This window comes from Kogia breviceps, chromosome 5, assembly GCF_026419965.1.
Source record: "Kogia breviceps isolate mKogBre1 chromosome 5, mKogBre1 haplotype 1, whole genome shotgun sequence".
In the NCBI taxonomy this organism is placed as follows: Eukaryota; Metazoa; Chordata; class Mammalia; order Artiodactyla; family Physeteridae; genus Kogia; species Kogia breviceps.
The window spans coordinates 41,409,422-41,435,414 of NC_081314.1; the positions used below are offsets into that span (position 1 = coordinate 41,409,422).

At 39.8% G+C, this 25,993-nt stretch overlaps 1 protein-coding gene across 1 annotated transcript in view; it reads left to right on the forward strand.

The window, feature by feature from the left end:
- Window positions 1–480: 480 nt before the first annotated feature.
- Window positions 481–25,993, forward strand: part of GMPS (guanine monophosphate synthase) — a 93,997-nt gene continuing 68,484 nt past the window's right edge. The window contains exon 1 of the mRNA XM_059063809.2: window positions 481–851. Within this exon, the coding sequence (XP_058919792.1) occupies window positions 825–851 (27 nt within the window). The 5' untranslated portion in view covers window positions 481–824. The remainder of the gene's footprint in view (window positions 852–25,993) is intronic.

The following is a 25,993-nucleotide window of genomic DNA, read 5'->3' on the forward strand; positions in this document are numbered from 1 at the left end:
GAAACTCTTCAAAGCAGCCTTGGCCTCCCCCATGACCCGCAACCTGGGATGAGGCCGCACCACCGGGTAAGCGTTCCCCAGCGACCCAGCTCTCTGGAGGCCTCCTCTTCAGTGCCACCAGCCTCTCTCGTCTCAAAGACTGCGGGCCGGCGGGCCAACAGTAAGCGCACGGCGGCTTGGGTTTTTCTCCAAGGCCGGCTTTAGCGACGGGGGTGGGGCAGGGCACCACCGACCTTTCTCTCAGCGCCTGCTACCGGGTACGGGGGCGGGACCGGGGCAGCTAAGCTGGGCGCCGCGGGCTCCTCCTCCAAAGGGCGGGCCAGACGGGGCGGGGGCGTGGCCAGGCGCCGCAGGCCCCTCCTCTTGTGGGTGGGCAGGCGCGAGACCCGCAGGTTTCTTTACCCGGGGGCGGGCCTGGGCGGCCCGGACGGACCTGGAGGCGGGGCCGGACGCCGAAGTCCCCTCCTCCAGAGGCGGGCTTATTGGGCTGCAGCAGCAGCGGCGGCGGCGGCGGCGGCAGCTGCGGGTGTCCGCTGCTCTGCATCCTAGCCACAAGGGCTCTGGCTCCTCCCAGTGGCCGGCCAGTGCGGAAGCAGGAGGCGGGGGCAGCGTGCGCGCTGCTGGTCTGCTCTCCCGCGGCGCTGGGGCCCGCGCTCCGCGGCTGCTGCTCCACTCGGCGTTTCGCAGGCGGCCAGCTCCTCTCCGCGCCTCCCGCCCGCTCCTCGACCAGGCCTCCTCCTCAGCCCCGGCCCGTGGCGTCGACCCCACCGGCCCTCTCCCGCCCCGTCTCATCTCTGGCCGCCGCTGCCGCCGCCCCAGCCCCGATGGCTCTGTGCAACGGAGACTCCAAGGTCAGTCTCTGGCGTGGGGGGTCCCTGCCTCACCGCTTCCGGACGGAGGCAAGGCTCCGGGGCCGGGGAGCCACTGCGCGGGGCCCTTCCCCGCCTCCTCCCCCCAGCCCGCCAACGGAGCCCTGCGGCCCTGGCAGCGGCGCGTCGGAGAGCCTCCAGTCGGGGCCTGTGGCATGTTTTCTCCTCGGGAGCGGCAGGTGCTTTGTTGATTTTTGTCTGCGTGTCGGGGTTCCTGCGCCCGCTGAGCTCCTGGCGTCGGGGAGGGCGTCAGCTTCCCGTGGTCGCGCCGCTGGCCCCAGCCTCCCCCGCGTCGCTGTGGGGCTCAGAGCCCGCGGAGCGCGGCCGGAGGGTGGGGGTAGGGAGGCGAGAGGGCGTCTGTGTGTGTGTGTGTGTGTGTGTGTGTGTGTGTGTGTGAGTGTGTGTGTGTGTGTGTGTGTGTGTGTGAGTGTCTGTCTGTCTATCTGTGAGGGGGGCTTCCTCAGCCCTCACCCAGCCCCTTCGGGAGTCGGGCAGCCTTTTGTGGAGCTCCCGGGGCCCGCCGAAGGCAGAGCGGGGTCGGGGCCTCGCGTGCAGCGTTGGAGCTGGGCGGGCCTCCGAGTCTTCCCGCCACCCCGTTTCCCGCCTGCCTTCGGTGGGGCTCGCTGGGTTCCCCCACGTCGGCCTTGGGGTCCGCGGCGGCGAGGCCGGCCCTGGATGCGGCCGCGTGACCGCGCGCCCTCCCCCCCGAGCCCCCGTCAGCGCCCTCCCGGGGTCGAGGCCGGTGGCCGGAGGGTCGCTCACTCCGTTCCCCTCCCCCCATCCTTCTCCGAGGGAAGGAGCGAGTGTCCAGCCCCGCCCCCATCCCGCTCACTCCTTATTTTTCAAGTTGGTTTGCGATGGGACCCGCTCCTGGCCTTGCGAGCCCCTTCCGGGACGCAGGCCCACGCCACCTCGCCCGGGAACCCTGGCGGGTCGCGAGTCCCGGGTGCGGGAGAAGTAAACTCAATGTGCCGAGTGGAGCGAGTAGTTTGGGCCACCTCTGCGTTTCTCGTCACCGCCGACGCACTTCTTCAGACCCTTTTTTTCGTCTCGCTTCTGAATCGAGCACCTTCGCTTTCACTTCTGTGTTGAAATTTTCGTTGGCCTGGAGTTCTCTCAGACCCGCACAATCGGTGTTGTCAGCGGGAACCCGCGCGATTTTGAATTGCGATTTAAGCGAAATTTACTTCCCACACGCTGTTTAGGGCCTGGCTAAAAGAAATTACTTCATTACGTTTCATTCAGGATGTGTGGAACTTTAAACATCAGGTGGGAATTGGTGTTCTAAGTCAGGTAGCATTGTCTTTTCGGCAGTATTCTCTTATAAAGGTGGTGCCTAGTCACATCTTAGTGGGCCCTTTCCATGAATAATTGCTTACTCTCTAGTAAACATTCAAAGAAATATTTGTTGAACAAATGAGAAAGATTAAGGTAGCTGATAAACTCCTTTAAACCGAGGAAAACTAATGTTCAGACTAGTTGGACCTCTTTCTCAAGATCATAAAGGTGAATGAAGACACGCTAACCTTTTGTTTTTTGACTTCAGAAGCTTATGTAAACCTCAACATACAGCTCTTTCCTGTACACTAGTTAACTTACAAAGCATTTTTCTTCTCCCTTTAATTTTGAGCCGTAAAATCATTGAAAAGATTCATCTTTGTGCTGGTAGAGGAAATGACTCTGTTATTAGGAGGATTCAAACCTAATCTACAGACTTTGAAAAATAGGTGCTGATTTGAAAACAGTATTTACACAAAATTGAGTGGCAGCAGGAAGTTAAAATATTTAGTTTCCAAGTTACCTGACTCCGGTGTACAGAACATACAGTATTTTTGCTAGCTGGTATGTTTTTATTTTGTCCAACTTGAATTTTAAAGAGAATCTTATCAGTTTGATATATTTGAGACCCAGGTGAATTGCTGGTTACCTTATTTTTATTTCAAGGTTCTTTATGTTTTGTAGCATAAGCAAGCATGTGTCTTTGTTTTTTCTTTCTTTCTTACTTTTGTTTTTGGCTGTGCTGCTCTGCTGCTTGTGCGATCTTACTTCCCAGACTAGGGATCCAACTTGGGCCCAGGCAGTGAAAGCACCGGGTCCTAACCACCGGACTGCCGGGGAATTCCCTTTTTTTTTTTTTTTTTAACTTTACTAACAATTAGATGTAAAACAAATTGAAAGCATTTTCAAGAGGAGCAATTCAGGAAAATAACATTTCATCACATCTATGATTATTTCATGGACTCCTAAGGAGGGGAAAAAAAACCCTGTAAGTAAGCCGTGATATGTAAAAACTTTCTTTTGATATGATCAATGATATGTCATTGATCATAAGAAACATTTAAAGTAAGGAGACGTTTAAATATGGGGGGGTTTGCAGAGTAAAGTAAGTGAAATATGATATTCTGAGAGGTCCACCCAGAAATCTAAGTAGGCATCTATTTTCCATAGCTTACCACTGAAACCACCTTTCCCTCTGGTGTGAAATACAGGTACTGGACCCAAGCTTACTTTTTACATTTATTGTGCCTCTGACACTTGTGTGTAAATCTTAGTTGATAAATTAAAGTGGGGAAAGAGCTCATTTTGATTCCTATTCTGGTACATCTCAGTATTTTTCAGTGTTTTTGAAAAAGACATTTCTGCATGATAGAAATTAGGGAGAGACCTATCTAAATTCTGTAAAAGGATTTGGGCTGTTTTCATTAGTTTTACCCACAGAGTATCATTTAAGAGCTGGAAAGGACCTTTCTGAGTTCTAGCTTCCTAAGCTGAAAAAACATAGCTGGCTTTTCTTTTTCTTCAGGGCTACTTTGGTTAACCATCCAAGGCAGAGATTATTCTTTTCCTTAAAGAGCTGATATAATGTTATTTAGTTAAGATCTTGTCTCATATAAACAAGAGCATAGGCAGTCAGCTTTTCTTTAAAAACTTTTTACAACTATTCAGTGTTTTATATGAATATATGTATGTAGCAAACATTAGACATAGTAACTTTTTTCAGTTTTATTAAGGCAAGATTATAAGAGTAATGTTCTTTGGACTACTTGTCAAGTTTCCCACTTTTGGTCCCATCTAACCCTTAGACTCTTTTTTTTTTAAACATCTTTATTGGAGTATAATTGCTTTACAATGGTGTATTAGTTTCTGCTTTATAACAAAGTGAATCAGCTATACATATACATATATCCCCATATCTCCTGCCTCTTGTGTCTCCCTCCCACCCTCCCTATCCCATCCCTCTAGGTGGTCACAAAGCACCTAGCTGATCTCCCTGTGCTATGCAGCTGCTTCCCACTAGCTATCTATTTTAAATTTGATAGTGTATATATGTCTATGCCACTCTCTCACTTCATCCCAGCTTACCCTTCCCCCTCCCTGTGTCCTCAAGTCCATTCTCTACATCTGCATCTTTATTCCTGTCCTGTCCCTAGGTTCTCCAGAACCTTTTTTTTTAGATGCCATATATATGTGTTAGCGTATGGTATTTATTTTTTTCTTTCTCACTTACTTCACTCTATATGACAGTCTCTAGGTCCATCCACCTCACTACAAATAATTCAATATTGTTTCTTTTTATGGCTGAGTAATATTTCATTGTATATATGTGCCACATCTTCTTTATCCATTCATCTGTCGATGGACACTTAGGTTGCTTCCATGTCCTGGCAATTGTAAATAGTGCTGCAATGAACATTGTGGTACATGACTTTTTTTGAATTATGGTTTTCTGAGGGTATATGCCTGGTAGTGGGATTGCTGGGTCATATGGTAGTTTTATTTTTAGTTTTTTAAGAAACCTCCATACTGTTCTCCATAGTGGCTATATCAATTTATATTCCCACCAACAGGGCAAGAGGGTTCCGTTTTATCCACACCCTCTCCAGCATTTATTGTTCGTAGATTTTTTTTTTTTTTTTTTTTTTTGCATTATGCGGGCCTCTCACTATTGTGGCCTCTCCTGTTGCCGAGCACAGGCTGCGGATGTGCAGGCTCAGCGGCCATGGCTCACGGGCCTAGCCGCTCCACGGCATGTGGGATCTTCCCAGATGGGGGCATGAACCCGTGTGCCCTGCTTCGGCAGGCAGACTCTCCACCACTGCGCCACCAGGGAAGCCCTGTTTGTAGATTTTTTGATGATGGCCATTCTGACTGGTGTGAGGTGATACTTAATTGTAGTTTTGATTTGCATTTCTCTAATGATTAGTGATGTTGAGCATCCTTTCATGTGTTTTTTGGCGATCTGTATATCTTTGGAGAAATGTCTAATTAGGTCTGCCTAGTTTTGGACTGGGATGATTGTTTTTTTGATATTGAGCTTCAGGAGCTGTTCGTAAATTTTGGAGATTAATCCTTTGTCAGTTGCTTCATTTACAAATATTTTCTCCCATTCTGAGGGTTGTCTTTTCATCTTGTTTATGATTTCCTTTGCTGTGCAGAAGGTTTTAAGTTTCATTAGGTCCCATTTGTTTATTTTTGTTTTTATTTACATTTCTCTAGGATGTGGGTCAAAAAGGAGCTTGCTGTGATTTATGTCATAGAATGTTCTGCCTATGTTTTCCTCTAAGAGATTTATAGTGTCTGGCCTTACATTTTGGTTTTTAATCCATTTTGAGTTTATTTTTGTGTATGGTGTTAGGGAGTGTTCTAATTCCATTCTTTTACATATAGCTGTCCAGTTTTCCAAGCACCACTATTGAAAAGGCTGTCTTTTCTCCATTGTGTATTGTTGCCTCCTTTATCAAAAATAAGGTGACCATATGTGCATGGGTTTATCTCTGGGCCTTCTCTCCTGTTGCATTGATCTGTATTTCTTTTTTGGTGCCAATACCATACTGTGTTGATTACTGTAGCTTTGTAGTATAGTCTGAAGTCCGGGAGCCTGATTCCTCCAGCTCTGTGTTTCTTTCTCAAGATTGCTTTTGCTGTTCGGGGTCTTTTATGTTTCCATACAAATTGTGAAATTTTTTTCTCTGGTTCTGGGAAAAATGCCACTGGTAATTTGATAGGGATTGCATTGAATTTGTAGATTGCTTTGGGTAGTAGAGTCATTTTCACAGTGTTGATTATTCCAATCCAAGGACATGGTATATTCCTCCATCTGTTGGTATCATCTTCAATTTCTTTCATCAGTGTCTTATAGTTTTCTGCATACAGGTGTTTTGTCTCCTGAGGTAGGCTTATATCTAGGTATTTTATTCTTTTTGTTGCAGTGGTAAATGGGAGTGTTTCCTTAATTTCTCTTTCAGATTTTTCATCATTAATGTATAGGAATGCAAGAGATTTCTGTACATTAATTTTGTATCCTGCTACTTTGTCATATTCATTGATTAGCTCTAGTAGTTTTCTGGTAGCATCTTTAGGGTTCTCTATGTATATTATCATGTCATCTGCAAACAGTGACTGCTTTACTTCTTCTCTGATTTGGATTCCTTTTATTTCTTTTTCTTCTCTGATTGCTGTGGCTAAAACTTCCAAAACTATGTTGAATAATAGTGGTGAGCATGGACAACCTTCTCTTGTTTCTGATCTTAGAGGAAATGGTTTTGGTTTTTCACCATTGAGAAGGATGTTGGGTGTGGGTTTGTCATATATGGCCTTTATTATGTTGAGATACATTCCCTCTGTGCCTACTTTCTGGAGGGATTTTATCATAAATGGTGTTGAATTTTGTCAGAAGGTTTTTCTGCATCTATTGAGATGATCATATAGTTTTTATTTTCAGTTTGTTAATATGGTTTATCACATTGTTTCATTTGCGTATATTGAAGAATCCTTGCATTCCTGGGATAAAGCTCACTTCATCATGGTGTATGATCCCTTTAATGTGCTGTTGGGTTCTATTTGCTAGTATTTTGTTGTGGATTTTTGCTTCTATGTTCATCAGTGATATTGGCCTGTAGTTTTCTTTCTTTGTGACATCTGTCGGGTTTTGGTATCAGGTTGATGGTGGCCTCGTAGAATGAGTATGGGAGTGTTCCTTCCTCTGCTGTATTTTGGAGGAGTTTGAGAATGATAGGTGTTAGCTCTTCTCTAAATGTTTGATAGAATTCACCTGTGAAGCCATCTGGTCCTGAGCTTTTGTTTGTTGGAAGATTTTTAATCACAGTCTCAATTTCAGTGCTTGTGATGGGTGTGTTTATATTTTCCTTTTCTTCCTGGTTCAGTCTGGGAAGGTTGTGCTTTTCTAAGAATTTGTACATTTCTTCCAGGTTGTTCATTTTATTGGCATAGAGTTGCTTACAGTAATCTTTCATGATCCTTTGTATCTCTGCAGTGTCAGTTGTTACTTCTCCTTGTTCATTTCTAATTCTATTGATTTGAATCTTGTCCCTTTTTTACTTGATGAGTCTGGCTAGACGTTTATCAATTTTGTTTATCTTCTCAAAGAACCAGCTTTTAGTTTTATTGATCTTTGCTAGCGTTTCCTTCATTTCTTTTTCATTTATTTCTGATCTGATCTTTATGATCTCATTCTTTCTGCTAACTTTGGGGTTTTTTGATTCTTTTTTTCTCTGATTTCTTTAGGTGTAAGGTTAGGTTCTTTATTTGAGATATTTATTGTTTCTTGATGTAGGGTTGATTGTATTGCTCTAAACTTCCCTCTTAGAACTGCTTTTCCTGCGTCCCATAGGTTTTGGGTCATTGTGTTTTCATTTTCATTTGTTTCTAGGCATTTTTTGATTTCCTCTTTGATTTCTTCAGTGATCTCTTGGTTATTAAGTAGTGTATTGTTTAGCCTCCATGTGTTTGTATTTTTTATAGATTTTTTTTCCTGTGATTGATATCTAGTCTTATAGCATTGTGGTTGGAAAAGATACTTGATACGATTTCAATTTTCTTAAACTTACCAAGGCTTGATTTGTGACCCAAGATATGATCTATCCTGGAGAATGTGCTGTGTGCACTTGAGAAGGAAGTGAAATCTGCTGTTTTTGGATGGAATGTCCTATAAATATCAGTTAAATCTATCTGGTCTGTTGTGTCATTTAAAGCTTATGTTTCCTTATTAGTTTTCTGTCTGGAGGACCTGTCCATTGGTGTAAGTGAGGTGTTTAAGTCTCCCACTATGATTGTGTTACTGTTGATTTTCTCTTTTATAACTGACAGCAGTTGCCTTACATATCGAGGTGCTCCTATGTTGGGTGCATAAATATTTACAATTGTTATATCTTCTTCTTGGATTGATCCTTTGATCATTATGTAGTGTCCTTCATTGTCTCTTGCAACATTATTTTAATGTATATTTTACCTGATATGAGTATTGCTACTCCAGCTTTATTTTGATTTCCATTTGCATGGAATATCTTTTTCCATCCCCTCACTTTCAGTCTGTATGTGTCCCTAGGTCTGAAGTGGGTCTCTTGTAGACATATATATACGGGTCTTGTTTTTGTATCCATTCAGCCAGTCTGTCTTTTGGTGGGAGCATTTAATCCTTTCACATTTAAGCTAATTATCGATATGTATACTCCTATGACCATTTTCTTAATTGTTTTGGGTTTGTTATTGTAGGTCTTTTCCTTCTCTTGTGTTTCCTGCCTAGAGAAGTTCCTTTAGCATTTGTTGTAAAGCTGGTTTGGTGTTGCTGAATTCTCTTGGCTTTTGGTTGTCTATAAAGGTTTTAATTTCTCTTTTGAATCTGAATGAGATCCGTGCTGGGTATAGTAATCTTGTTTGTAGGTTTTTCTCTTTCATCACTTTAAATATGTCCTGCCACTCCCTTCTGACTCTCAGAGTTTCTGCTGAAAGATCAGCTTTTAACCTTATGGGGATTCCCTTGTATGTTATTTGTTGGTTTTCCCTTGCTGCTTTTAATATTTTTTCTTTGTACTTAATTTTTGATAGTTTGATTAATATGCATCTTGGTGTGTTTCTCCTTGGATTTATCCTGTATGGGACTCTCTGCTCTTCCTGGATTTGGGTGACTATTTCCTATCCCACGTTAGGGAAGTTTTCAACTATAATCTCTTTAAGTATTTTCTCAGTCCCTTTCTTTTTCTCTTCTCCTCTGGGACCCCTATAATTCGAATGTTGGTGCATTTAATGTTGTCCCAGATGTTTCTAAGGCTGTTCTCAATTCTTTTCTTTCTTTTTTCTTTATTCTGCTCTGTGGTAGTTATTTCTACTACTTTATTTTTCAGGTCACTTATGCATTCTTGTGCCTCAGTTATTCTCCTTTTGATTCCTTCTAGAGAATTTTAAACTTCATATTGTGTTTTTCATCATTGTTTGTTTGTTGTTTAGTTCTTCTAGGTCCTTGTTAAACGTTTCTTGTATTTTTTCCAATCTCTTTCCAAGATTTTGCATCATCTTTACTATCATTACCGTGAATTCTTTTTCAGCTAGACTGTCTATTTCCTCTTCATTTGTTTGGTCTGGTGGGTTTTTACTTTACTGTTTCATCTGATGTGTGTTTCTCTGTTTTCTAATTTTGCTTAATTTACTATGTTTGGGGTCTCCTTTTCACAGGCTGCACGTTCATAGTTCCTGTTGTTTTTGGTGTCTGCCACCAGTGGCTCAGGTTGGTTCAGTGAGTTGTGTAGGCTTCCTGGTGGAGGGGACTAGTGCCTGTGTTCTGGTGGATGAGGCTGGGTTTCGTCTTTCTGGTGGGCAGGACTGCGTCTGTTGGTGTGTTTTGGGGTGTCTGTAACCTTAAGACTTTAGACAGCCTTTCTGCTAATGGGTGGGTTTTGTGTGCCTGTCTTGCTAGTTGTTTGGCATAGGGTGTCCAGCACTGTAGGTTGCTGGTTGTTGTGTGGAGCTGGGTCCTGGTGTTGAGATGGAGATCTCTGGGAGCACTTTCACCGTTTGATATTACATGGAACTGGAAGGTCTGTGGTGGACCAGTGTCCTGAACTTGGCTCTCCTGCCTCAGAGGCACAGGCCTGACCCCCGGCCAGAGCACCACTACCCTTTTGGGAAGTCTGAGGTCTTCTGCCAGCATTCAGTAGGTGTTCTGTAGGAGTGTTCCACATGTAAATGTATTTGTGATGTATCTGTGGGGAGGAAGGTGATCTCCATGTCTTACTCCTCCACCATCTTGAATGTCTCTTCCTAAACCTTAGACCCTTTTGGAACAGATGTAGGACCAGCCCCACCACCTTCACTGAGATTTTGACTACAGTATATCATGCTTGGGTTAAAGGTTTTTTATTATAAATACTTATTGACTGCATGTGATATAGAATCTTTAATGACATCTAATGTTGAATATTTAAATCTGCCATTTTCAAATTTAAGTTTTGAACTGAATGAAAAGATGACCTGAGATTTTTATTTGGGGTACATTGAGAATGGAAAAACTATTCTTCTATGATAACTCTATAGTACATTTTTTTCAAAGGTCAAAGTTGGATATTTTTTTTCCCTCCAGATTTTGTCCTGTCTGTTAAGGTATTCATCTAGAGTGGAAGAGCTGTTACGACAAAATGAATGTTTTTTATTGTTTTCTGTTCTTAGACTTGAAAGGTTTTGAAATTCCTCCAGGAACCTCAGATCACCTTAGGCCAACTTGTCTCTTAAGGAAAATAATTGTCTTTTAAGAATTAAAAAAATACATAGTTTTGCCCGATATTAGTTCAAATGTGTTTGATACTTTTTAAGCCTATTTAATGAGTTATAATTTAAAGGATGCTGTTTGGAGTAATGAATAATCATTTGCTATCCAAAACAATGGAGTTTTTCTTTGTTAAGGTACTTAAACTGTTTTCATGCCTCCTTCTAACCTAATCTTTGTTTAGATGCTCAAAGTCAATGAAGTCCTCAGGGTTAATATGTGATTCTGAAGCACTTTATGAATCAACAAAGAAGTAATAGAACTTAGAATCTTTGTATCACATATATAGTTCTAGGTTTGGTAGAATGTTCTTCTCATGTAGAATCTCTTTTTTTTTTTTTGTATTTAAAAATCACAGCAGTTCAAAAATGCTTTACTATAGTAATAGTGTGAAATTATTTAGTTTTCTGGCTGGTTGACCCTTGCCATCCCTTCGGGTTCATGGTTTTGAGGACCCAGGAGATGCTTTATGTAGTTATGTTTATAAATTTCCTCATGTAGTCCACTACAACTTGATAGGGAATAAGGTCTTTGTTTATTGTGGTGTGACCATATACTCTTTGTATAAACTGGGGCACTTGAGCATAAAAGGAGATGCTAAAAATAATTTAAATTGATAATAATTGCTGTGAAATGTTACTAAATAAAATAAATATTTGCTGTATCGTGTAAATCCAATTAAATAAATAGCAAAACTATGTAGCATTAAGTGCAGATTACTCTCTCTGTACATTATGCACAGGAATACACAGTCTCTTTCCTATATGTATTTCACAAACACCTTACATATCCCACTGACCCAGCTGATGGAGGCCTGGAGGTTATGCGCATTTTGCAAGCTGAAGAATGGCTGTGGCACAACTAGCATGTACACCAAGTGGCTGGCCGGGACAGCAGCTTCAAACATTCTGCTATCAGTACCCACAACTGGGTAGAGTTAGTGTCCAGGTGTACTTCTTTGATCAGGAAAGGGTCAGGAAAGAGAGAGATGGGTTCTCAGTGGTTGGCTTTTAGATTGAACCAGAAGTTGAAGTGAGAACTCTGGTAACTGCATGTGCACTCCACAGAGTACTAGGCAAAGCCATGGTAGAAGATGGAAGTATAAAGTGGAATTATAGCAAACGCATACTATCTTACTTTAATGCAGTTATTCATAATAATATTTAAAAAATGGAAAACATGAGACACTTTTTTAGTTGGTGGGATGTGGGAATAACCGCTGTAAATTAGTACAGTCCTGGGCAAACTGGGCCATATGGTCACTCCAGTTATAGAGTACATATCATCCTGAATTTGGATATTGATTTCTCTAGTGACATGTATTTAAAATTTGGCTAAAATTCAAGCCTAATATGTATACATTAAAATAGTTTTTTTCTGAATTAGTAACTATTCTGGGAGTTATTCTAAACTTCTTAAAAATTGAGTGTCAGGACTTCCCTGGTGGCGCAGTGGTTAAGAATCTGCCTGCCAGTGTAGGGGACGTGGGTTTGATCCCTGGTCTGGGAAGATCCCACATGCCGTGGAGCAGCTAAGCCCATGCGCCACAACTACTGAGCCTGCGCTCTAGAGCCTGTGAGCCACAACTACTGAAGCCCGTGTGCCCTAGAGCCTGCACTGCAACTACTGAGCCCACCTGCCACAACTCCCGAAACCTGCTAACTTTAGGGCCCGTGTGTCGCAACTACTGAGCCCGTATGCTGCAGCTACTGAAACCTGCATGCCTAGAGCCCATGATCCGCAGCAACAGAAGCCACCACAATGAGAAGCATGCACACCCCAACGAAGAGTAGCCCTCGCTCGCTGCAACTAGAGAAAACCCGTGTGCAACAACGAAGACCCAATACGGCCAAAAAAAAAAAAAAATTCAGTGTCAAATTACTTGTTTTCTAAAACTAGAGAACCAGAAATGTCGAAACTGACCAAAAGGTAAAATAATCTGCTCTAGTCTGCCATAACACTTGCAGAGGATGTTTCCCAAACCTTTAAGACTGCCTGGACATTTAAAATTCTCTATTTGTCCTGTTTGTCGACAGGAGAACAGAATCCTTTTTATTCTCAAAACTCAATGGAGGTTTATGTAAAATTAAGTCACCCTCACCTTGTTTGTAATTTGGAGAACTAATTCTTATCCTCTGAGTTTCGTTGTGAATGTAAATCAGGGACTCCAGAATTCTAAAATCTGCTTTGGACAACTTTTGGGTGAACAATCCCTAATTAATTTGGGAGACTCTAGATGCATAAAAATGGTTGTGGATAGATCATTGTTTTGGCATATTACTGGTAATAGTGAAACTTTTTTATGCTGTGATTTTTCCTGCTTTTAATATTTCATGAAAAATTTCAGACAAGCAGGTTAAAAGAAATTTTGGTCAACATTTGTGTCCACCACCTAGTTCCACCATACTTTTCTCAAAAAAAATTATTTTTGTAAAAGCCTAATTCAGATATAATTCAAATACCATAAAATTCTGCCCCCCCCATTTAAAGGGCACAGTTCAATAGTTATTAGTATATTCACAGATTTGTGCAGCCATCACCACAGTTGATTTTTAAACATTCTCATTACCCCCAAAAGAAATCCTGTACCCTTTAGCAGTCAATCCTCATTCCCCCCACCCCCCACCTCTCCTTCCCAACCCTAGACAACTACTAATCTATTTTCTATAGATTTACCTACTTTGGTCATTTTATATGACTAGAATCTTACAATATGTGGTCTCTTGTGACTGGCTTCTTTTTTTTTTTTTTTTTTTTTTTTTTTTTTTGCGGTATGCGGGCCTCTCACTGTTGTGGCCTCTCCCGTTGCGGAGCACAGGCTCCGGACGCGCAGGCTCAGCGGCCATGGCTCACGGGCTTAGTTGCTCCGCGGCATGTGGGATCTTCCCGGACCAGGGCACGAACCCGTGTCTCCTGCATCGGCAGGCGGATTCTCAACCACTGCGTGACTGGCTTCTTTTATTTAACATAATGCTTTCAAAGTTCATACATCTGGTAGTATGTGTAAGTACTTTATTCCTTTTTATTAGCATATAATATTCCATTGTATGGATATAGCACCTCTTATTTATTCATCAGAGGATGGACATTGGGTTGTTTACATTGTTTGGCTATTATGGATAATGCTGCTATGAATATTCCTGTATAGGTTTTTATATAGAAATAATTTTTCATTTTTCATGGGTATATGCCTAGAAGGGGAATTGCTGGGTCATGTGGTAATTTTATGTTTAACCTTTTGGTGGACTGTCAGACTGTTTTCCAAAGTGGCTTCAGTATTTTACAGTTCTGACAGCAGTATATGAGGTTCCAATTTCTCCACATCCTTGTTATTAACACATGTTTTTTTTTTTTTTTTTTTTTTTTTGCGTGGTACACGGGCCTCTCACCGTTGTGGCCTCTCCTGTTGCGGAGCACAGGCTCAGGACGCGCAGGCTCAGTGGCCATGGCTCATGGGCCCAGCCGCTCCGCGGCATGTGGGATCTTCCCAGAACGGGGCACAAATCCATGTCCCCTGCATTGGCAGGCAGATTCTCAACCACTGTGCCACCAGGGAAGCCCAACCCATGTCTTTTTGATTATAGCCATCATAGTGAGTATGAAGTGGTATTTCATTGTGGTTTTGGTTTGCATTTCCCTACTGAAGGATTATCATGAGCATCTTTTTGTGTGCTTTTTGACCATTTGTATATTTTATTGGAAGAAATGTCTGTTCATATCTTTTGCCCATTTTGAAGATGGGTTATTTGTCTTTTTATTGCGTTGTAAGAATTCTTTGTTTTAGTGACAGGTCTTTTATCAGAAATATGATTTGCAGATATTTTCTCCCATTCTGTATGTTGTTTTTCACTTTCTTAATGATGTCTTCTGCTAAATAAAAGCTTTTTTAAGAAATTTTTTTTTAATAGGCCTAGTTAATTTTGTTTATTTACTTATTTTATTTTTGGCTGCATCAGGTCTTAAGTTGTGGCATGTAGGCTTGTCTCTAGTTGTGGCGTGCGGGCTCAGTAGTTGTGGTGTATGGGCTTAGTTACCCTGCGGCATGTGGAATCTTAGTTCCCTGACCAGGGGTTGAACAGCCGTCCCCTGCATTGGAAGGCGGATTCTTAACCACTGGACCACCAGGGAAGTCCCATAAAATCTTCTAGTTTTCATGAAGTGCTACTTATTTTTTAAAATTTTGTCACTGTGCTTTTGATGTCATATCTGAGAAACATTTCTTAATTCAAGATCCTGAAGAGGTTGTGCAATTGCCTATGCTTTTAAAAACTTTTATAATTTTAATTTTTGAATTTAGGTCTTTGTTCTATTTTAGCTAATTTTTTGTATGTGCTATAAGGCAAGGTACCAACATCATTTTTTAAATTTGTGGCTATCCACTTGTTGCAGTACTGTTTTTTGCAAAAACTATTATTTTACTTTTGAATGACTTTGGTACCCTCCTCAGAAATCAGTTGACCGTTTATTTTTGGACTCTCAGTTCTGTCCCATTATCTGTATGTCTATCCTTTTGCCAGTATCACATTGTCTTCATTTTGTAGCTTTGAAATTGGGACATGTGAGTCTGACAGCTTTGTTCTTCTTTTGTAAGCTTGTTTTGGCTCTTCTGGGTCCCTTGACTTTCTATATGAATTTTAGGATAAGCTTACCAATTTCTGCAAAGGATTTTGATAGAGATCACATTGAATCTGTGGATCAATATGGGGATTAGTACTATCTTAACAGTATTAAGTTTTCTGACACATACTTGGGATGTTTTCCCACTTATGTCTAAAACTTTCAGTAGTGTTACATAGCCTTTTAAGTATAGGTTTTGTACTTCTTTAGTTAAATTGTTTTATTCTTTTTGATGATGTTGTAAATGGAATTTTATATTAATTATGTATTTGAATTGTTTATTACAAGTGTATACAGTTGATTTTTGTGTATTTATTTTGTATCCTACTATCTTATCCGACTTATTTATTCTAATAGTATATTAATGGAACTCTCAATATAAGATCATGTCGTCTGCAAATAGAGATAGTTTTACTTTTCCTTTCCACTCTGGATACTTTTAATTTCATTTTCTTGCTTAATTGCCCTGCCTAATACCTCATACTTTTGCACAGAAGTGGTGAGGGCAGAAATATTTGTTCCTGATCTTAGTTGAGGGGAAAGCATTTAGTCTTTACCCATTAAGTGTAATGTTGGCTGTGGGTTTTTCATATATGCTCTTTATCAGATTGAGGGCATTTCTTTCTGTTCATTGGTTGATTGTCTTTATTATGTTAAGATGTTGGATTTTTGACAAATGCTTTTTCTGCATATATTCTGATCATCATATGGTTTTTGTTCTTTATTGTGTGGATACGTTTAATTAATTGATTTTGGGATATTAAACCAAACTTGCATTCCTGGGATAAATCTCACTTGGCCATGGTGTATAATCCTTTTTTATAAGTTGCTGGATTTGGTTTGTTAATTTTTACATCTACATTCATAAGAGATAATGGCTTGAGGACTTCCCTGGTGGTCCAGTGGTAAAGAATCTGCCTTCCAATGCAGGAGACATGGGTTCGATCCCTGGTCGTGGAACTAAGATCCCACATGCTGCAGGGCAAATAAGCCTGTGCGCCGCAACTACTGAGCTCGTGTGCCACAATTAGAGAAGAGAAAACCTGCACGCCCCAACTAGAGAGAAGCCTGCGTGCTGCCACGAAAGATCCTGCGTACCACAACTATGACCCAATGCAGCCAAAATATGGAAAGAAAGAGATAATGGCTTGGAGTTTTCTTGTGAGGTCTTTGGTTTTGGTATTAGGACAGTACTCTGGCTTCATAGAATGAGTTGGGATACCATTCACTTTTTTTTTTTTTTTTTTTGACTGTGCCCAGTGGCACGTGTGATCTTAGTTCCCTAACCAGGGATTGAACCCATGACCCCTTCAGTGGCAGCAGGGAGTCCTAACCACTGCAGCACCAGGGAATTCACTACCATTTACTTTTTACTAAACTTGCTTTGTGTGATCAGTTTTTGGACTGAGACCCTAGTTGACATTTTAGTGGATCATTTTCATATTAATGCATTACTGTATTGAACTGTGAGATACAGTCCTCCCAAGTCCAACGTCTGATTGGGCAAAATAAGGCACAAGACTTAAAGCATCACACTGAAGAAGATAGCTGTTTTAGAGGTAATTGGTATACTTTGAGTGGATGTAGCTTGAGTTAGACTAAAAATTTTTATGGGATAAAAGTATAAACTTTTAATGGATGATTAATCAGTCCACATAAGTGGATTTAACTTTATAGGTTTTTGGTTTTGAAACAGGAGTGGCTCTTAGTTTTGAGTGAGTGTTGGCCTTGTTATTGACACCATGGCAGGGCTTGACCATCCAGTGCCCCTGAAGGCTGAGGGTAACAGTTGCTTATTGTAACATTGTCTTTCAGTTTGTGGAGAGAAATGGTAGTTTGAAAAAGGTGACAAATAGGTGATTTATTTTGCTTGTTTTTGTAGAGGTAAAATGTACATGTAGTGAAGTGCACAGATGCACAGATCTTTAAGTGTACAATTTGAGTTTTGACAAATATATATCCCCACGTAACCCCTAACCCAGTCAAGATATAGAACATTTCCATCCCTCCCAAAGTTCCCTCATGCCCCTTGGCAGTCACTTCCTCCACTCCTTCAGCAGCAGTCACTGTTTTGATTTCTGTATCTATACATTAACTTGTGTGTTTTTGAATTTTATATCAGTGGAATCATACAATGATTCTGGCTTCTTTTACTCACTATAACGTTGAGATTTATCAATGTTGTGTGTATCAGTAGTTTGTTCATTTTTATTATTATGTAGTATTCCACTATATGGATATACCAAAATTTGTTTATCCATTCACATATTGATGACCATTTGGATTGTTTCCAATTTTTGAGGACTTGGGTGTTCATTTCTCTAAACACCTAGGAGTGAAATTGCTGGAACAGAAGATAGCCCCTGATAGGTTTTGGTATTCCCCACTTCCTACAGCTTGGAATATTTAGGCTGTCATAATAGGTACTTGATGCCTGGAAGAGATAAATCTTGATATAGTAAAACAAACTTTTAAAAAGTTGCATTACCTTTAAGGATATTTTTAAAGTATCTTGCTCAGCTGTATTTTAATCAAAATAGTATGTGGTTTGTGGACAAACAGGCGACTTTTAGACAGATTTATAAAAACCAATAGAAATGAACCACTACTTTATTTGGTAGTAGCAATTTGAATTTTAAATAAAAAAATAATTTGACAATAAAATTGATAAAAATAAATAGAATTTGAAGCATTCTGGATTTAATAAGGTTGACTGTTTTAAAAATGCAACCTTGGATTTGGTGTAGTATTTTCATAGAAAATCTATTTTCAAGTACTAGATAAGAAAATTTCTATTGGTTTGTGTGTGAGGCATATTATCCTGTCTAGTCCGGTACCTCTTGAGTTCACCAGCCCTAGCTCTCCAGAGGTTATTTAATAGTGCCTCTAAGTGGTTTCTCTTCCCTGATGTCTTTCCTTCATTAGTTACCCCCTTTAAAAAAAGAGGTAAGTATGCAGTTATATTTTAATCTCTAAAGCCAAATATTCAATATAACGTATATTTTGAAGTCAAGGTCGTAGAGAACTAAACTTAATGGTAGCCATTTTGTACAATTTCCCCTGCATTCTAATATATTTCTGCTATATATGGCCAGGGAAAGCAGAATCATAATTTGTTATTGATTCATAACCTGCCGTGGATGCTTTGGTGTTAGACGGCTTTTTAAAAATTTCACTTTAGGTAGTATTAGAAACATTTTCAGAAAGACAAGTGATGCTTACTTCTTGCTCAGGAGTTTGTGGGTGAGCTCAGCTGAGCTTCACTACTCGCATCCTTTGCTTGGATCAATGAGTAGACTCTTGGTGTTTTCATGATGATGGCAGAAGCATAGGAGACAAGGAACATTAAAATGGCTTAAGGCTTGGCACACTATCACTTCTGCCCTCATTACATTGGCAAAAGCAGGTCTCGTGGTTGAGCTCAGGGTCAAGAGTGATATATTCTGCCTATAATAGGACAAACTGCAAAGTGACATGACAAAAGGCATGGATATAAGGAATAGTGAAGAATTAGGACCAATGTAGTCTGTTACATATGGAAAATTTAAAAACGGCCTCCTTGGTGGTGTAGTGGTTAAGAGTCCACCTGCCGATGCAGAGGGCGTGGGTTTGTGCCCCGGTCCAGGAAGATCCCATATGCCACAGAGCGGCTGGGCCCATGAGCCATGGCCGCTGAGCCTGTGCATCCGGAGCCTGTGCTCTGCAACGGGAGAGGCCACAACAGTGAAAGGCCTGTGTACCGCAATAAATAAATAAATAAATAAATAAATAAATAAATAAGTAAATAAAAAAACATGCACAAGTAGAGCAAAGAGTATAATGTCTCTGTCACTCACCTCAGTAGTTATAAACATGTGGTCAGTTTTCCTTCACATACATTTACTTAGTGCCTTATAGTAAGTTACATATGTCTGTAAATCGTATCAGTGTTTTCTTAGGTCAGTCTCCCAAGGCAATAGAAGTAAAAATAAACTAATGGGACCTAGTCAAACTTACAAGCTTTTGCACAGCTAAGGAAACCATACACAAAACGAAAAGACAACCTACAGGATGGGAGAAAATATTTGCAAATGATGCAACTGACAAGGACTTAATTTCCAAAATATACAAACAGCTCGTACAACTTAACAACAACAAAAAACAACCCAATTGAAAAATGGGCAGGGCTTCCCTGGTGGCTCAGTGGTTGAGAGTACGCCTGCCGATGCGGGGGATGCGGGTTCGTGCCCTGGTCTGGGAAGATCTCACATGCATCGGAGCGTCTAGGCCCATGAGCCATGGCCGCTGAGCCTGCGCGTCCGGAGACTGTGCTTCGCAAAGGGAGAGGCCACAACAGTGAGAGGCCTGTGTACTGCAAAAAAAAAACAACAACGGGCAGAAGACCTGAATAGACATTTCTCCAAAGAAGAAATACAGATGGCCAACAGGCACGTGAAAAGATGCTTAACATTGCTAATTATTAGAGAAATGCAAATCAGAACTATAGTGAGGTACCACCTCACACCAGTCAGAATGGCCATCATTAAAAACTTTACAAATAACAAATGCTGGAGAGGGTGTGGAGAAATGGGAACCCTCCTGCACTGTTGGTGGGATTGTAAGTTGATGCAGCTACTATGGAGGTTCCTCATAAAACTAAAATAGAATTACCATATAATCCAGCAATCCCACTCCTGGGCATATATCCAGACAAAACTCTAATTTGAAAAGATACATGTATCCCTATGTTCATAACAGCACTATTTACAGTAACCAAGACATGGAAGCACCCTAAATGTCCATCAACAGATGAATGGATAAAGAAGATGTGGTATATGTATTCAATGGAATATTACTTAACCATAAAAAAGAACAAAGTAATGCCATCTGCAGCAACGTGGATGCAACTAGAGATTGTCATACTAAGTGAAGTAAGTCAGAAAGAGACAAATATCACAGGATAACAATTATATATGGAATCTAAAATATGACACCAAAGAACCTATCTACGAAAAAGAAACAGACTCACTGACATAGAGAATGGACTTGTGGTTGCCAAGGGCGAAGGGGGTTGAGGGAGGGATGAGTGGGAGGTTGGGGTTAGCAGATGTAAGCTATTACATGTTAGAATGGATAAACAACAAGGTCCTACTGTATGGTACAGTGAACCATATTCAGTATCCTATGATAAACCATAATGGAAAAGAATATTAAAAAAGAATGTATATATATGTATAACTGAATCACTTTGCTGTACAGCAGAAATTAACAACATTGTAAATCGACTATACTTCAGTTACAAAAAAAGTTACATATGTCTTGTCTCTATTTTTGTAGGTTAAGATTGATCAGTTGATTCAGGGTGTTGCCATCTTATTCATCTGTTATCAAATTTCTCATCAGTCTTTAATGATTTTAATAGCCAACATCTAGTTCAGTGCTTCTCACAGATCTCCAATAAAGATCCAGTTTTTTAAAAAAGTTTCCAATCCTACCATGACTGCTATTTTTATAAAATACAATAAACTTTTAGACAAATGAAATTTAAAATTCTAAGACATAGAAAATAAAAGCCCCAAAGTTTTATTATAGATTCAAGGAAATAAAATTACTGTCAACTTGTTATATAAGTTTATGAATGCTTATATAAAATTTATGTACCTTTTGTTATGAACTGGCAACAATTTGCATACCAGCACTGATCCTTTTGTGGACCACAGTAGCCTTAGATATATTATTTTTTAAGAGATTGCAAAATGATGATATTCTAATTCTGTTCTTTCTGGAACTGTTTATAAAGAACTTTCTTTCACTTACTGCATGGTTACTCTGCGTGGCAGAGTTGATACTAGAAAGGCAGAATTCATGCTTGATTCCTTCCCTAACTTTCACCAATTTTGTGCATAATTTTTTCAAGTTTTATTAACTCATTATTAGTTTCAACAAAGTGTAGTTCAGGCACATGTTACAGTAGAAAGGGCAAGATGTAGAAAGGAGGTTGGGTTTATGAAGTATAATAGTTGCATCTTGAAAAATGGACCATGTGCTAAATACCTGTGAAATTGTGACATTCTATGCTTAAACTTTAAAGTTTTTCTTAGGAAAAAATGTATAGATCTAAGCTACAATTACGTCTTAAAAGTATTTTAGGAAAAGTAATTAAAGGCAAAATTGAGTCTGTTCACAAACTCAGTATATTTAGGAAGAGAAAGCCCTTTGATTATCTTTCATCTCTGCATGAAAAGTGTCATCTAAGGTTATCTTTAGTATACTGATAGTATGGGGAAATGAACTGAAGAGAGGCTATTTAGGTATATAAATCTATAATATTATTTCTTTGTCTCTTTGCAAAGAACCTTTGGTTCTTGTTCATGTGAACAGGCAACACACACTTGAATCACCATCCAAAGAAGTATTTTTTGTTAAAGTAGTAGATCTCAGTCACAATTGGAATGCAGAGTCAGGAAAACTAAAGGTCAATATAAAGAAAAAATCTGTGAGGAGTATAAATAAACAGATAAGCGTGAACATGGTTCAAAACTTTTCCTTCTAATATTTTAATGGTATGACAACAGTTGTTACTGAATGTTGTTTCTCTGTGTGTGTGTGTGTACATTGCCAACTTTTAGAAGTAGGATGATTTGGGCTAATTAAGAGTGGGTTAGATTTATCTAGAGATAACCTTGATCCTCTGTTGGTTAATGCTCATCATCAAATGGGAAAAGTAGCTATAATAAAACTTTTAAGGATTGAAAAATCATGAGGTAAAGAATAGTGTACTTTGATTTTAGCCAACAGTGCTAAGTTTTCTTAATTATTTAATTTAAAACTGGCTACATAAGTATAGTTTGTCAGCCAAATAACATTGCTATAACTTTCTGGAAAGACTCTTTTAGGGTCATTGAAATCCAAGGGGAAAATATATAATTGATTTCAAAAGGTTTAAAAATTGGAATTAGAAATTGTGGAACTGGAATAAATTTTTATTTCCCCTGAAGTTGGTAAATAAAGGTAATAAACAGTTGTGTGTTTATTTTCTTACCCAGTGATCATATGTATCCGTTAAACCCATCAGAACTATGTTTAGCATTAGAGCTATATTTACCTGAGAAGTTGAAATTCCTCAACCATTTCCACGGTTAAAGTTTGTGTACATGGGGTCTGGCTGTCTTTAAGAGTGTGCTAGTAGTAGTATCTGAATCCAAGCTAAACCGCTTTTTAATTCATTGATTTAGATAGTACATTCAGACTGTTCATTATGCTCAGGAATAGTGCCCACTTGAACTTGAAAGGAGCTGTCAGCACCGTTATACATAAGGGGAGAAGAAGATTTCGAATGACTTTGAAGAATCAAGAGACATATTTGTTTATTCAAAAGAAGATGAAGTTGTAATCAGAACTACTACAAATTGGTTCAGTAAAGGAGAAAAAAATAATTAAATTAGAAGCAATATGGAATTCATAGTAGCATGGTCCCAGATAACGTGTAGAAACAAAGCAGAAACATTGAATAGTTACTAGCTTGAAATCTCATTAGGGAAAAGTGTTTCCTCAACATATGAACTCATTAACAAACCAGGAGCAGTAAAAGGCTAAGACAGTGCTGTATGTCAGTAGGGACTTGTATTTCCCAAACCTGTTGAACACTGAAAACTTAAAAAAATAGTAATTTATTGAAAATATTTACTGAAGAGGTCTGTAGGTTGCATACTTAGATTAAACAAGATAGAGAAAAATGAATGCAGATGAACTGAGTGATCAGAATTTTTGCTTATAATCATTAGTATCTGCAAATGTATTGAAATTATAAGTTAAATGAACCATAACAGTGATCATAATTTAGGTAACATGAACTAGTCGATGATAAGTAAGTGCTGCTTAAGCAGATGTATGACATCATTTCCTAAAGGCATTTTATACATTTATTATGTAAAATGAACAACAGTATAACTGTCACCTGTATTCAATAATTGCACCTAGAATTTTTCATATACATTTCAGAGACTTAGACTTTTTTAGAAGACTTATATAGTACTTAGGTGTAGACAAAACATATCTATGTATCTATTTATATGAAATAAATTAGTTTTAGTATTTCTAAACTTTCTTCATGTTTAGCCTGACTCTTCTGAATTACTTTTTTTTTTTTTTTTTTTTTTTTTTGTGGTATGCGGGCCTCTCACTGTTGTGGCCTCTCCCGTTGCGGAGCACAGGCTCCGGACGCACAGGCTCAGCGGCAATAGCTCACGGGCTTAGTTGCTCCACGGCACGTGGGATCTTCCCGGACCAGGGCACGAACCCGTGTCTCCTGCATCGGCAGGCGGATTCTCAACCACTGCGCCACCAGGGAAGCCCCTGAATTACTTTTTGACTTGAGTTGTCCAGGTCCTGTTTTTCCACAGATCTCTTATTCCATCAAGAATTTTGATGATTCATTATTCCTTGTGAGTACTCAGTTACTTCTGGGATTTTTTTCCAGGCCACTGAGAACTCATTCTGGAATTTTTGACGCTAGCACTTCTTTGTTCTTACCAGAAGATGTCAGTGGAAGTTTTTCTGGTAATAACCAAAACTCAGTTCTTCTTCAAATGGTTTTTATTTTTATTTTTAAAATAAATTTATTATTTTTGGCTGTGTTGGGTCTTCGTTGCTGTGCGCAGCTTTCTCTAGTTGCGGTGAGTGGGGGCTACTCTTAGTTGCGGTGCACGGGCTTCTCATTGCGGTGGCTTCTCTTGTTGAGGAGCACCTAGGCCCACCTAGGCGCATGGGCTTCAGTAGTTGCAGCACACAGGCTCAGTAGTTGTGGCGCAAGGGCTTAGTTGTTCCGTGGCATGTGGGATCTTCCTGGATCAGGGTTCAAACCTGTGTCCCCTGCATTGGCAGGTGGATTCTTAACCACTGTGCCACCAGGGAAGTCCTTCAAATGGTTTTTAAATGTTTTGCTGACTGAAGTGTTAAGGGGTTGCACTTGTCCAGGCATACCACTAGGAATAAGGAGCCACTACACTTTCTAGGGATTTTACTCATTTTTACTGTTCATAGAATGCATAGAGAAATGGCGTACTTGGTGAGATACTTAAAGTTCCAGCATGTCTATTCTAGATGACTTTCAGCCATGCTCACCTGTATTTCTTTCCCTTAACTCTTGGGGCATCTTTCTGCTCTAAGGGAGATTTCCTGAGAGATTCCGGGAATCACTTTCCCTTAAAGGATTTTATGTCAAATTGTACATAATTATGACCATGGTAGTTACAGCTTTGTCATTGGGCTAATGGAAAATTTAAGATATAGCCTGATTTCAGAGATATTTGATTTCTTTCAGTTGACGTGTTTGAGATTGATTCAGAGAGGACAGCATACTACTCTGTGGGACTGTGGAGAGTTTAAAAGAGCGGTTTAGGCTAAAGAGTAGGCCAAGGCCTCATAGGACTTGGAAAGTATTTTGGACTTTATTGAACTTTATTCTAAGGGAAAGTCACTATAGGGTTTTAAGCAGGGGGAGGACTTGAATCAGATTTTTTTTTTCTTTCAAGCACACAGTCATGTTAACCAAGTGATCAAAGTCAGTATTACCAGTAGTGGAACAAAGTGACATTGTGTCCTTGGCATTGTATGACATCAGGAGAAGGCAGTGTAAAATCATCACCAATGTAAAATTGTTGCCAAAAAGAAATGCTTATCTAGAGTCTAATCATGAGACAGGAAACCCATCCTGGTTGTGGGTCATTCTACAAAAAGCTACTGTGAACTTTTAAAAATGTCACTGTCATTAAAGACCATAAAAATGTGAAGAGGTGAATAGTTCTATATTAATGTGTGTGCAAAATGTGTGGTCTTTGATAGGGTTCTGGAATTAAAGAAAGAAAAAGCCATAAAGGTATTCATGACATTTGGGAAAATTTGTGTATAGATACTATCAGTGTTAAATTTCTTGGATGTGAAAATGGTACTGTAGTTATGCAGGGGAATGCTCCAGTTTGTAGGAGGTCCATGATGGAAAGATTTTGGGGGAGTGAAAAATCTACAATTTACTTTCCAGTTGTTCAGGGAAAAAAGTATATATATAGGTAGAAATAAACCAAATGTGGCAAAATGTTACTAATTGTTAAATTTAGTTGTAGGATGCTGTTCATTGTACCATACTTTCAACTTTTTGTAGGTTCAAAATTTTTCAAAATAAAAGGAGGGTATAACAAGCATATGGTAAGGTCAAGAACTATAGTCTCTTTGTTTTAATCCTTTAGTTGTAGGCTCAAACTTCATTCAGCATTGTATGTGAGGTGATGAGCTCTTAAGAAAAACCTTTGGTGAGGTTGATTCATCTAAAATACCTGAGATGTTGGATAATTTTATGAAGAAACTGTACTAATTTTTTAGCTACAGATGTGGTGAGATTAGATAAACATGGTCAAATTTCCAGTAGTCTTTTGGTAATGAAAGGATTATTCTGAGTAGTTGAGAATCTCAGATCACTAAAATGGGTGTGGGTGGGTATTTAAAAAATTTTTCTTAACCCTAAAACTTTTTTTTTTGTGTGGTACGCGGGCCTCTCACTGTTGCGGCCTCTCCTGTTGCGGATCACAGGCTCCGGACGCACAGGATCTGCGGCCATGGCTCACGGGCCCAGCCGCTTCGCGGCATGTGGGATCTTCCCAGACTGGGGCATGAACCTGTGTCCCCTGCATCAGCAGGCAGACTCCCAACCACTGCGCCACCAGGGAAGCCCAACCCCAAAACTTTTAATTTTATTTCAATAATTGAAGGCTTCTAATTTGAAAGGGCGTTTAAAGGCAATTACACGAATAAGTTTATTATTGATGAAATTCAATTTCAAAAATCGTTTATATAGTATAATAGTTCTTTTCTTGGAGACATCAACAGAACATTATTTCAGTCATGTAAGGAAACTTTTTAAAGTAATAAAGCTTACCCCTTTTAAGTACCAAAATATTAAAAAGTAAAATAACTTTGA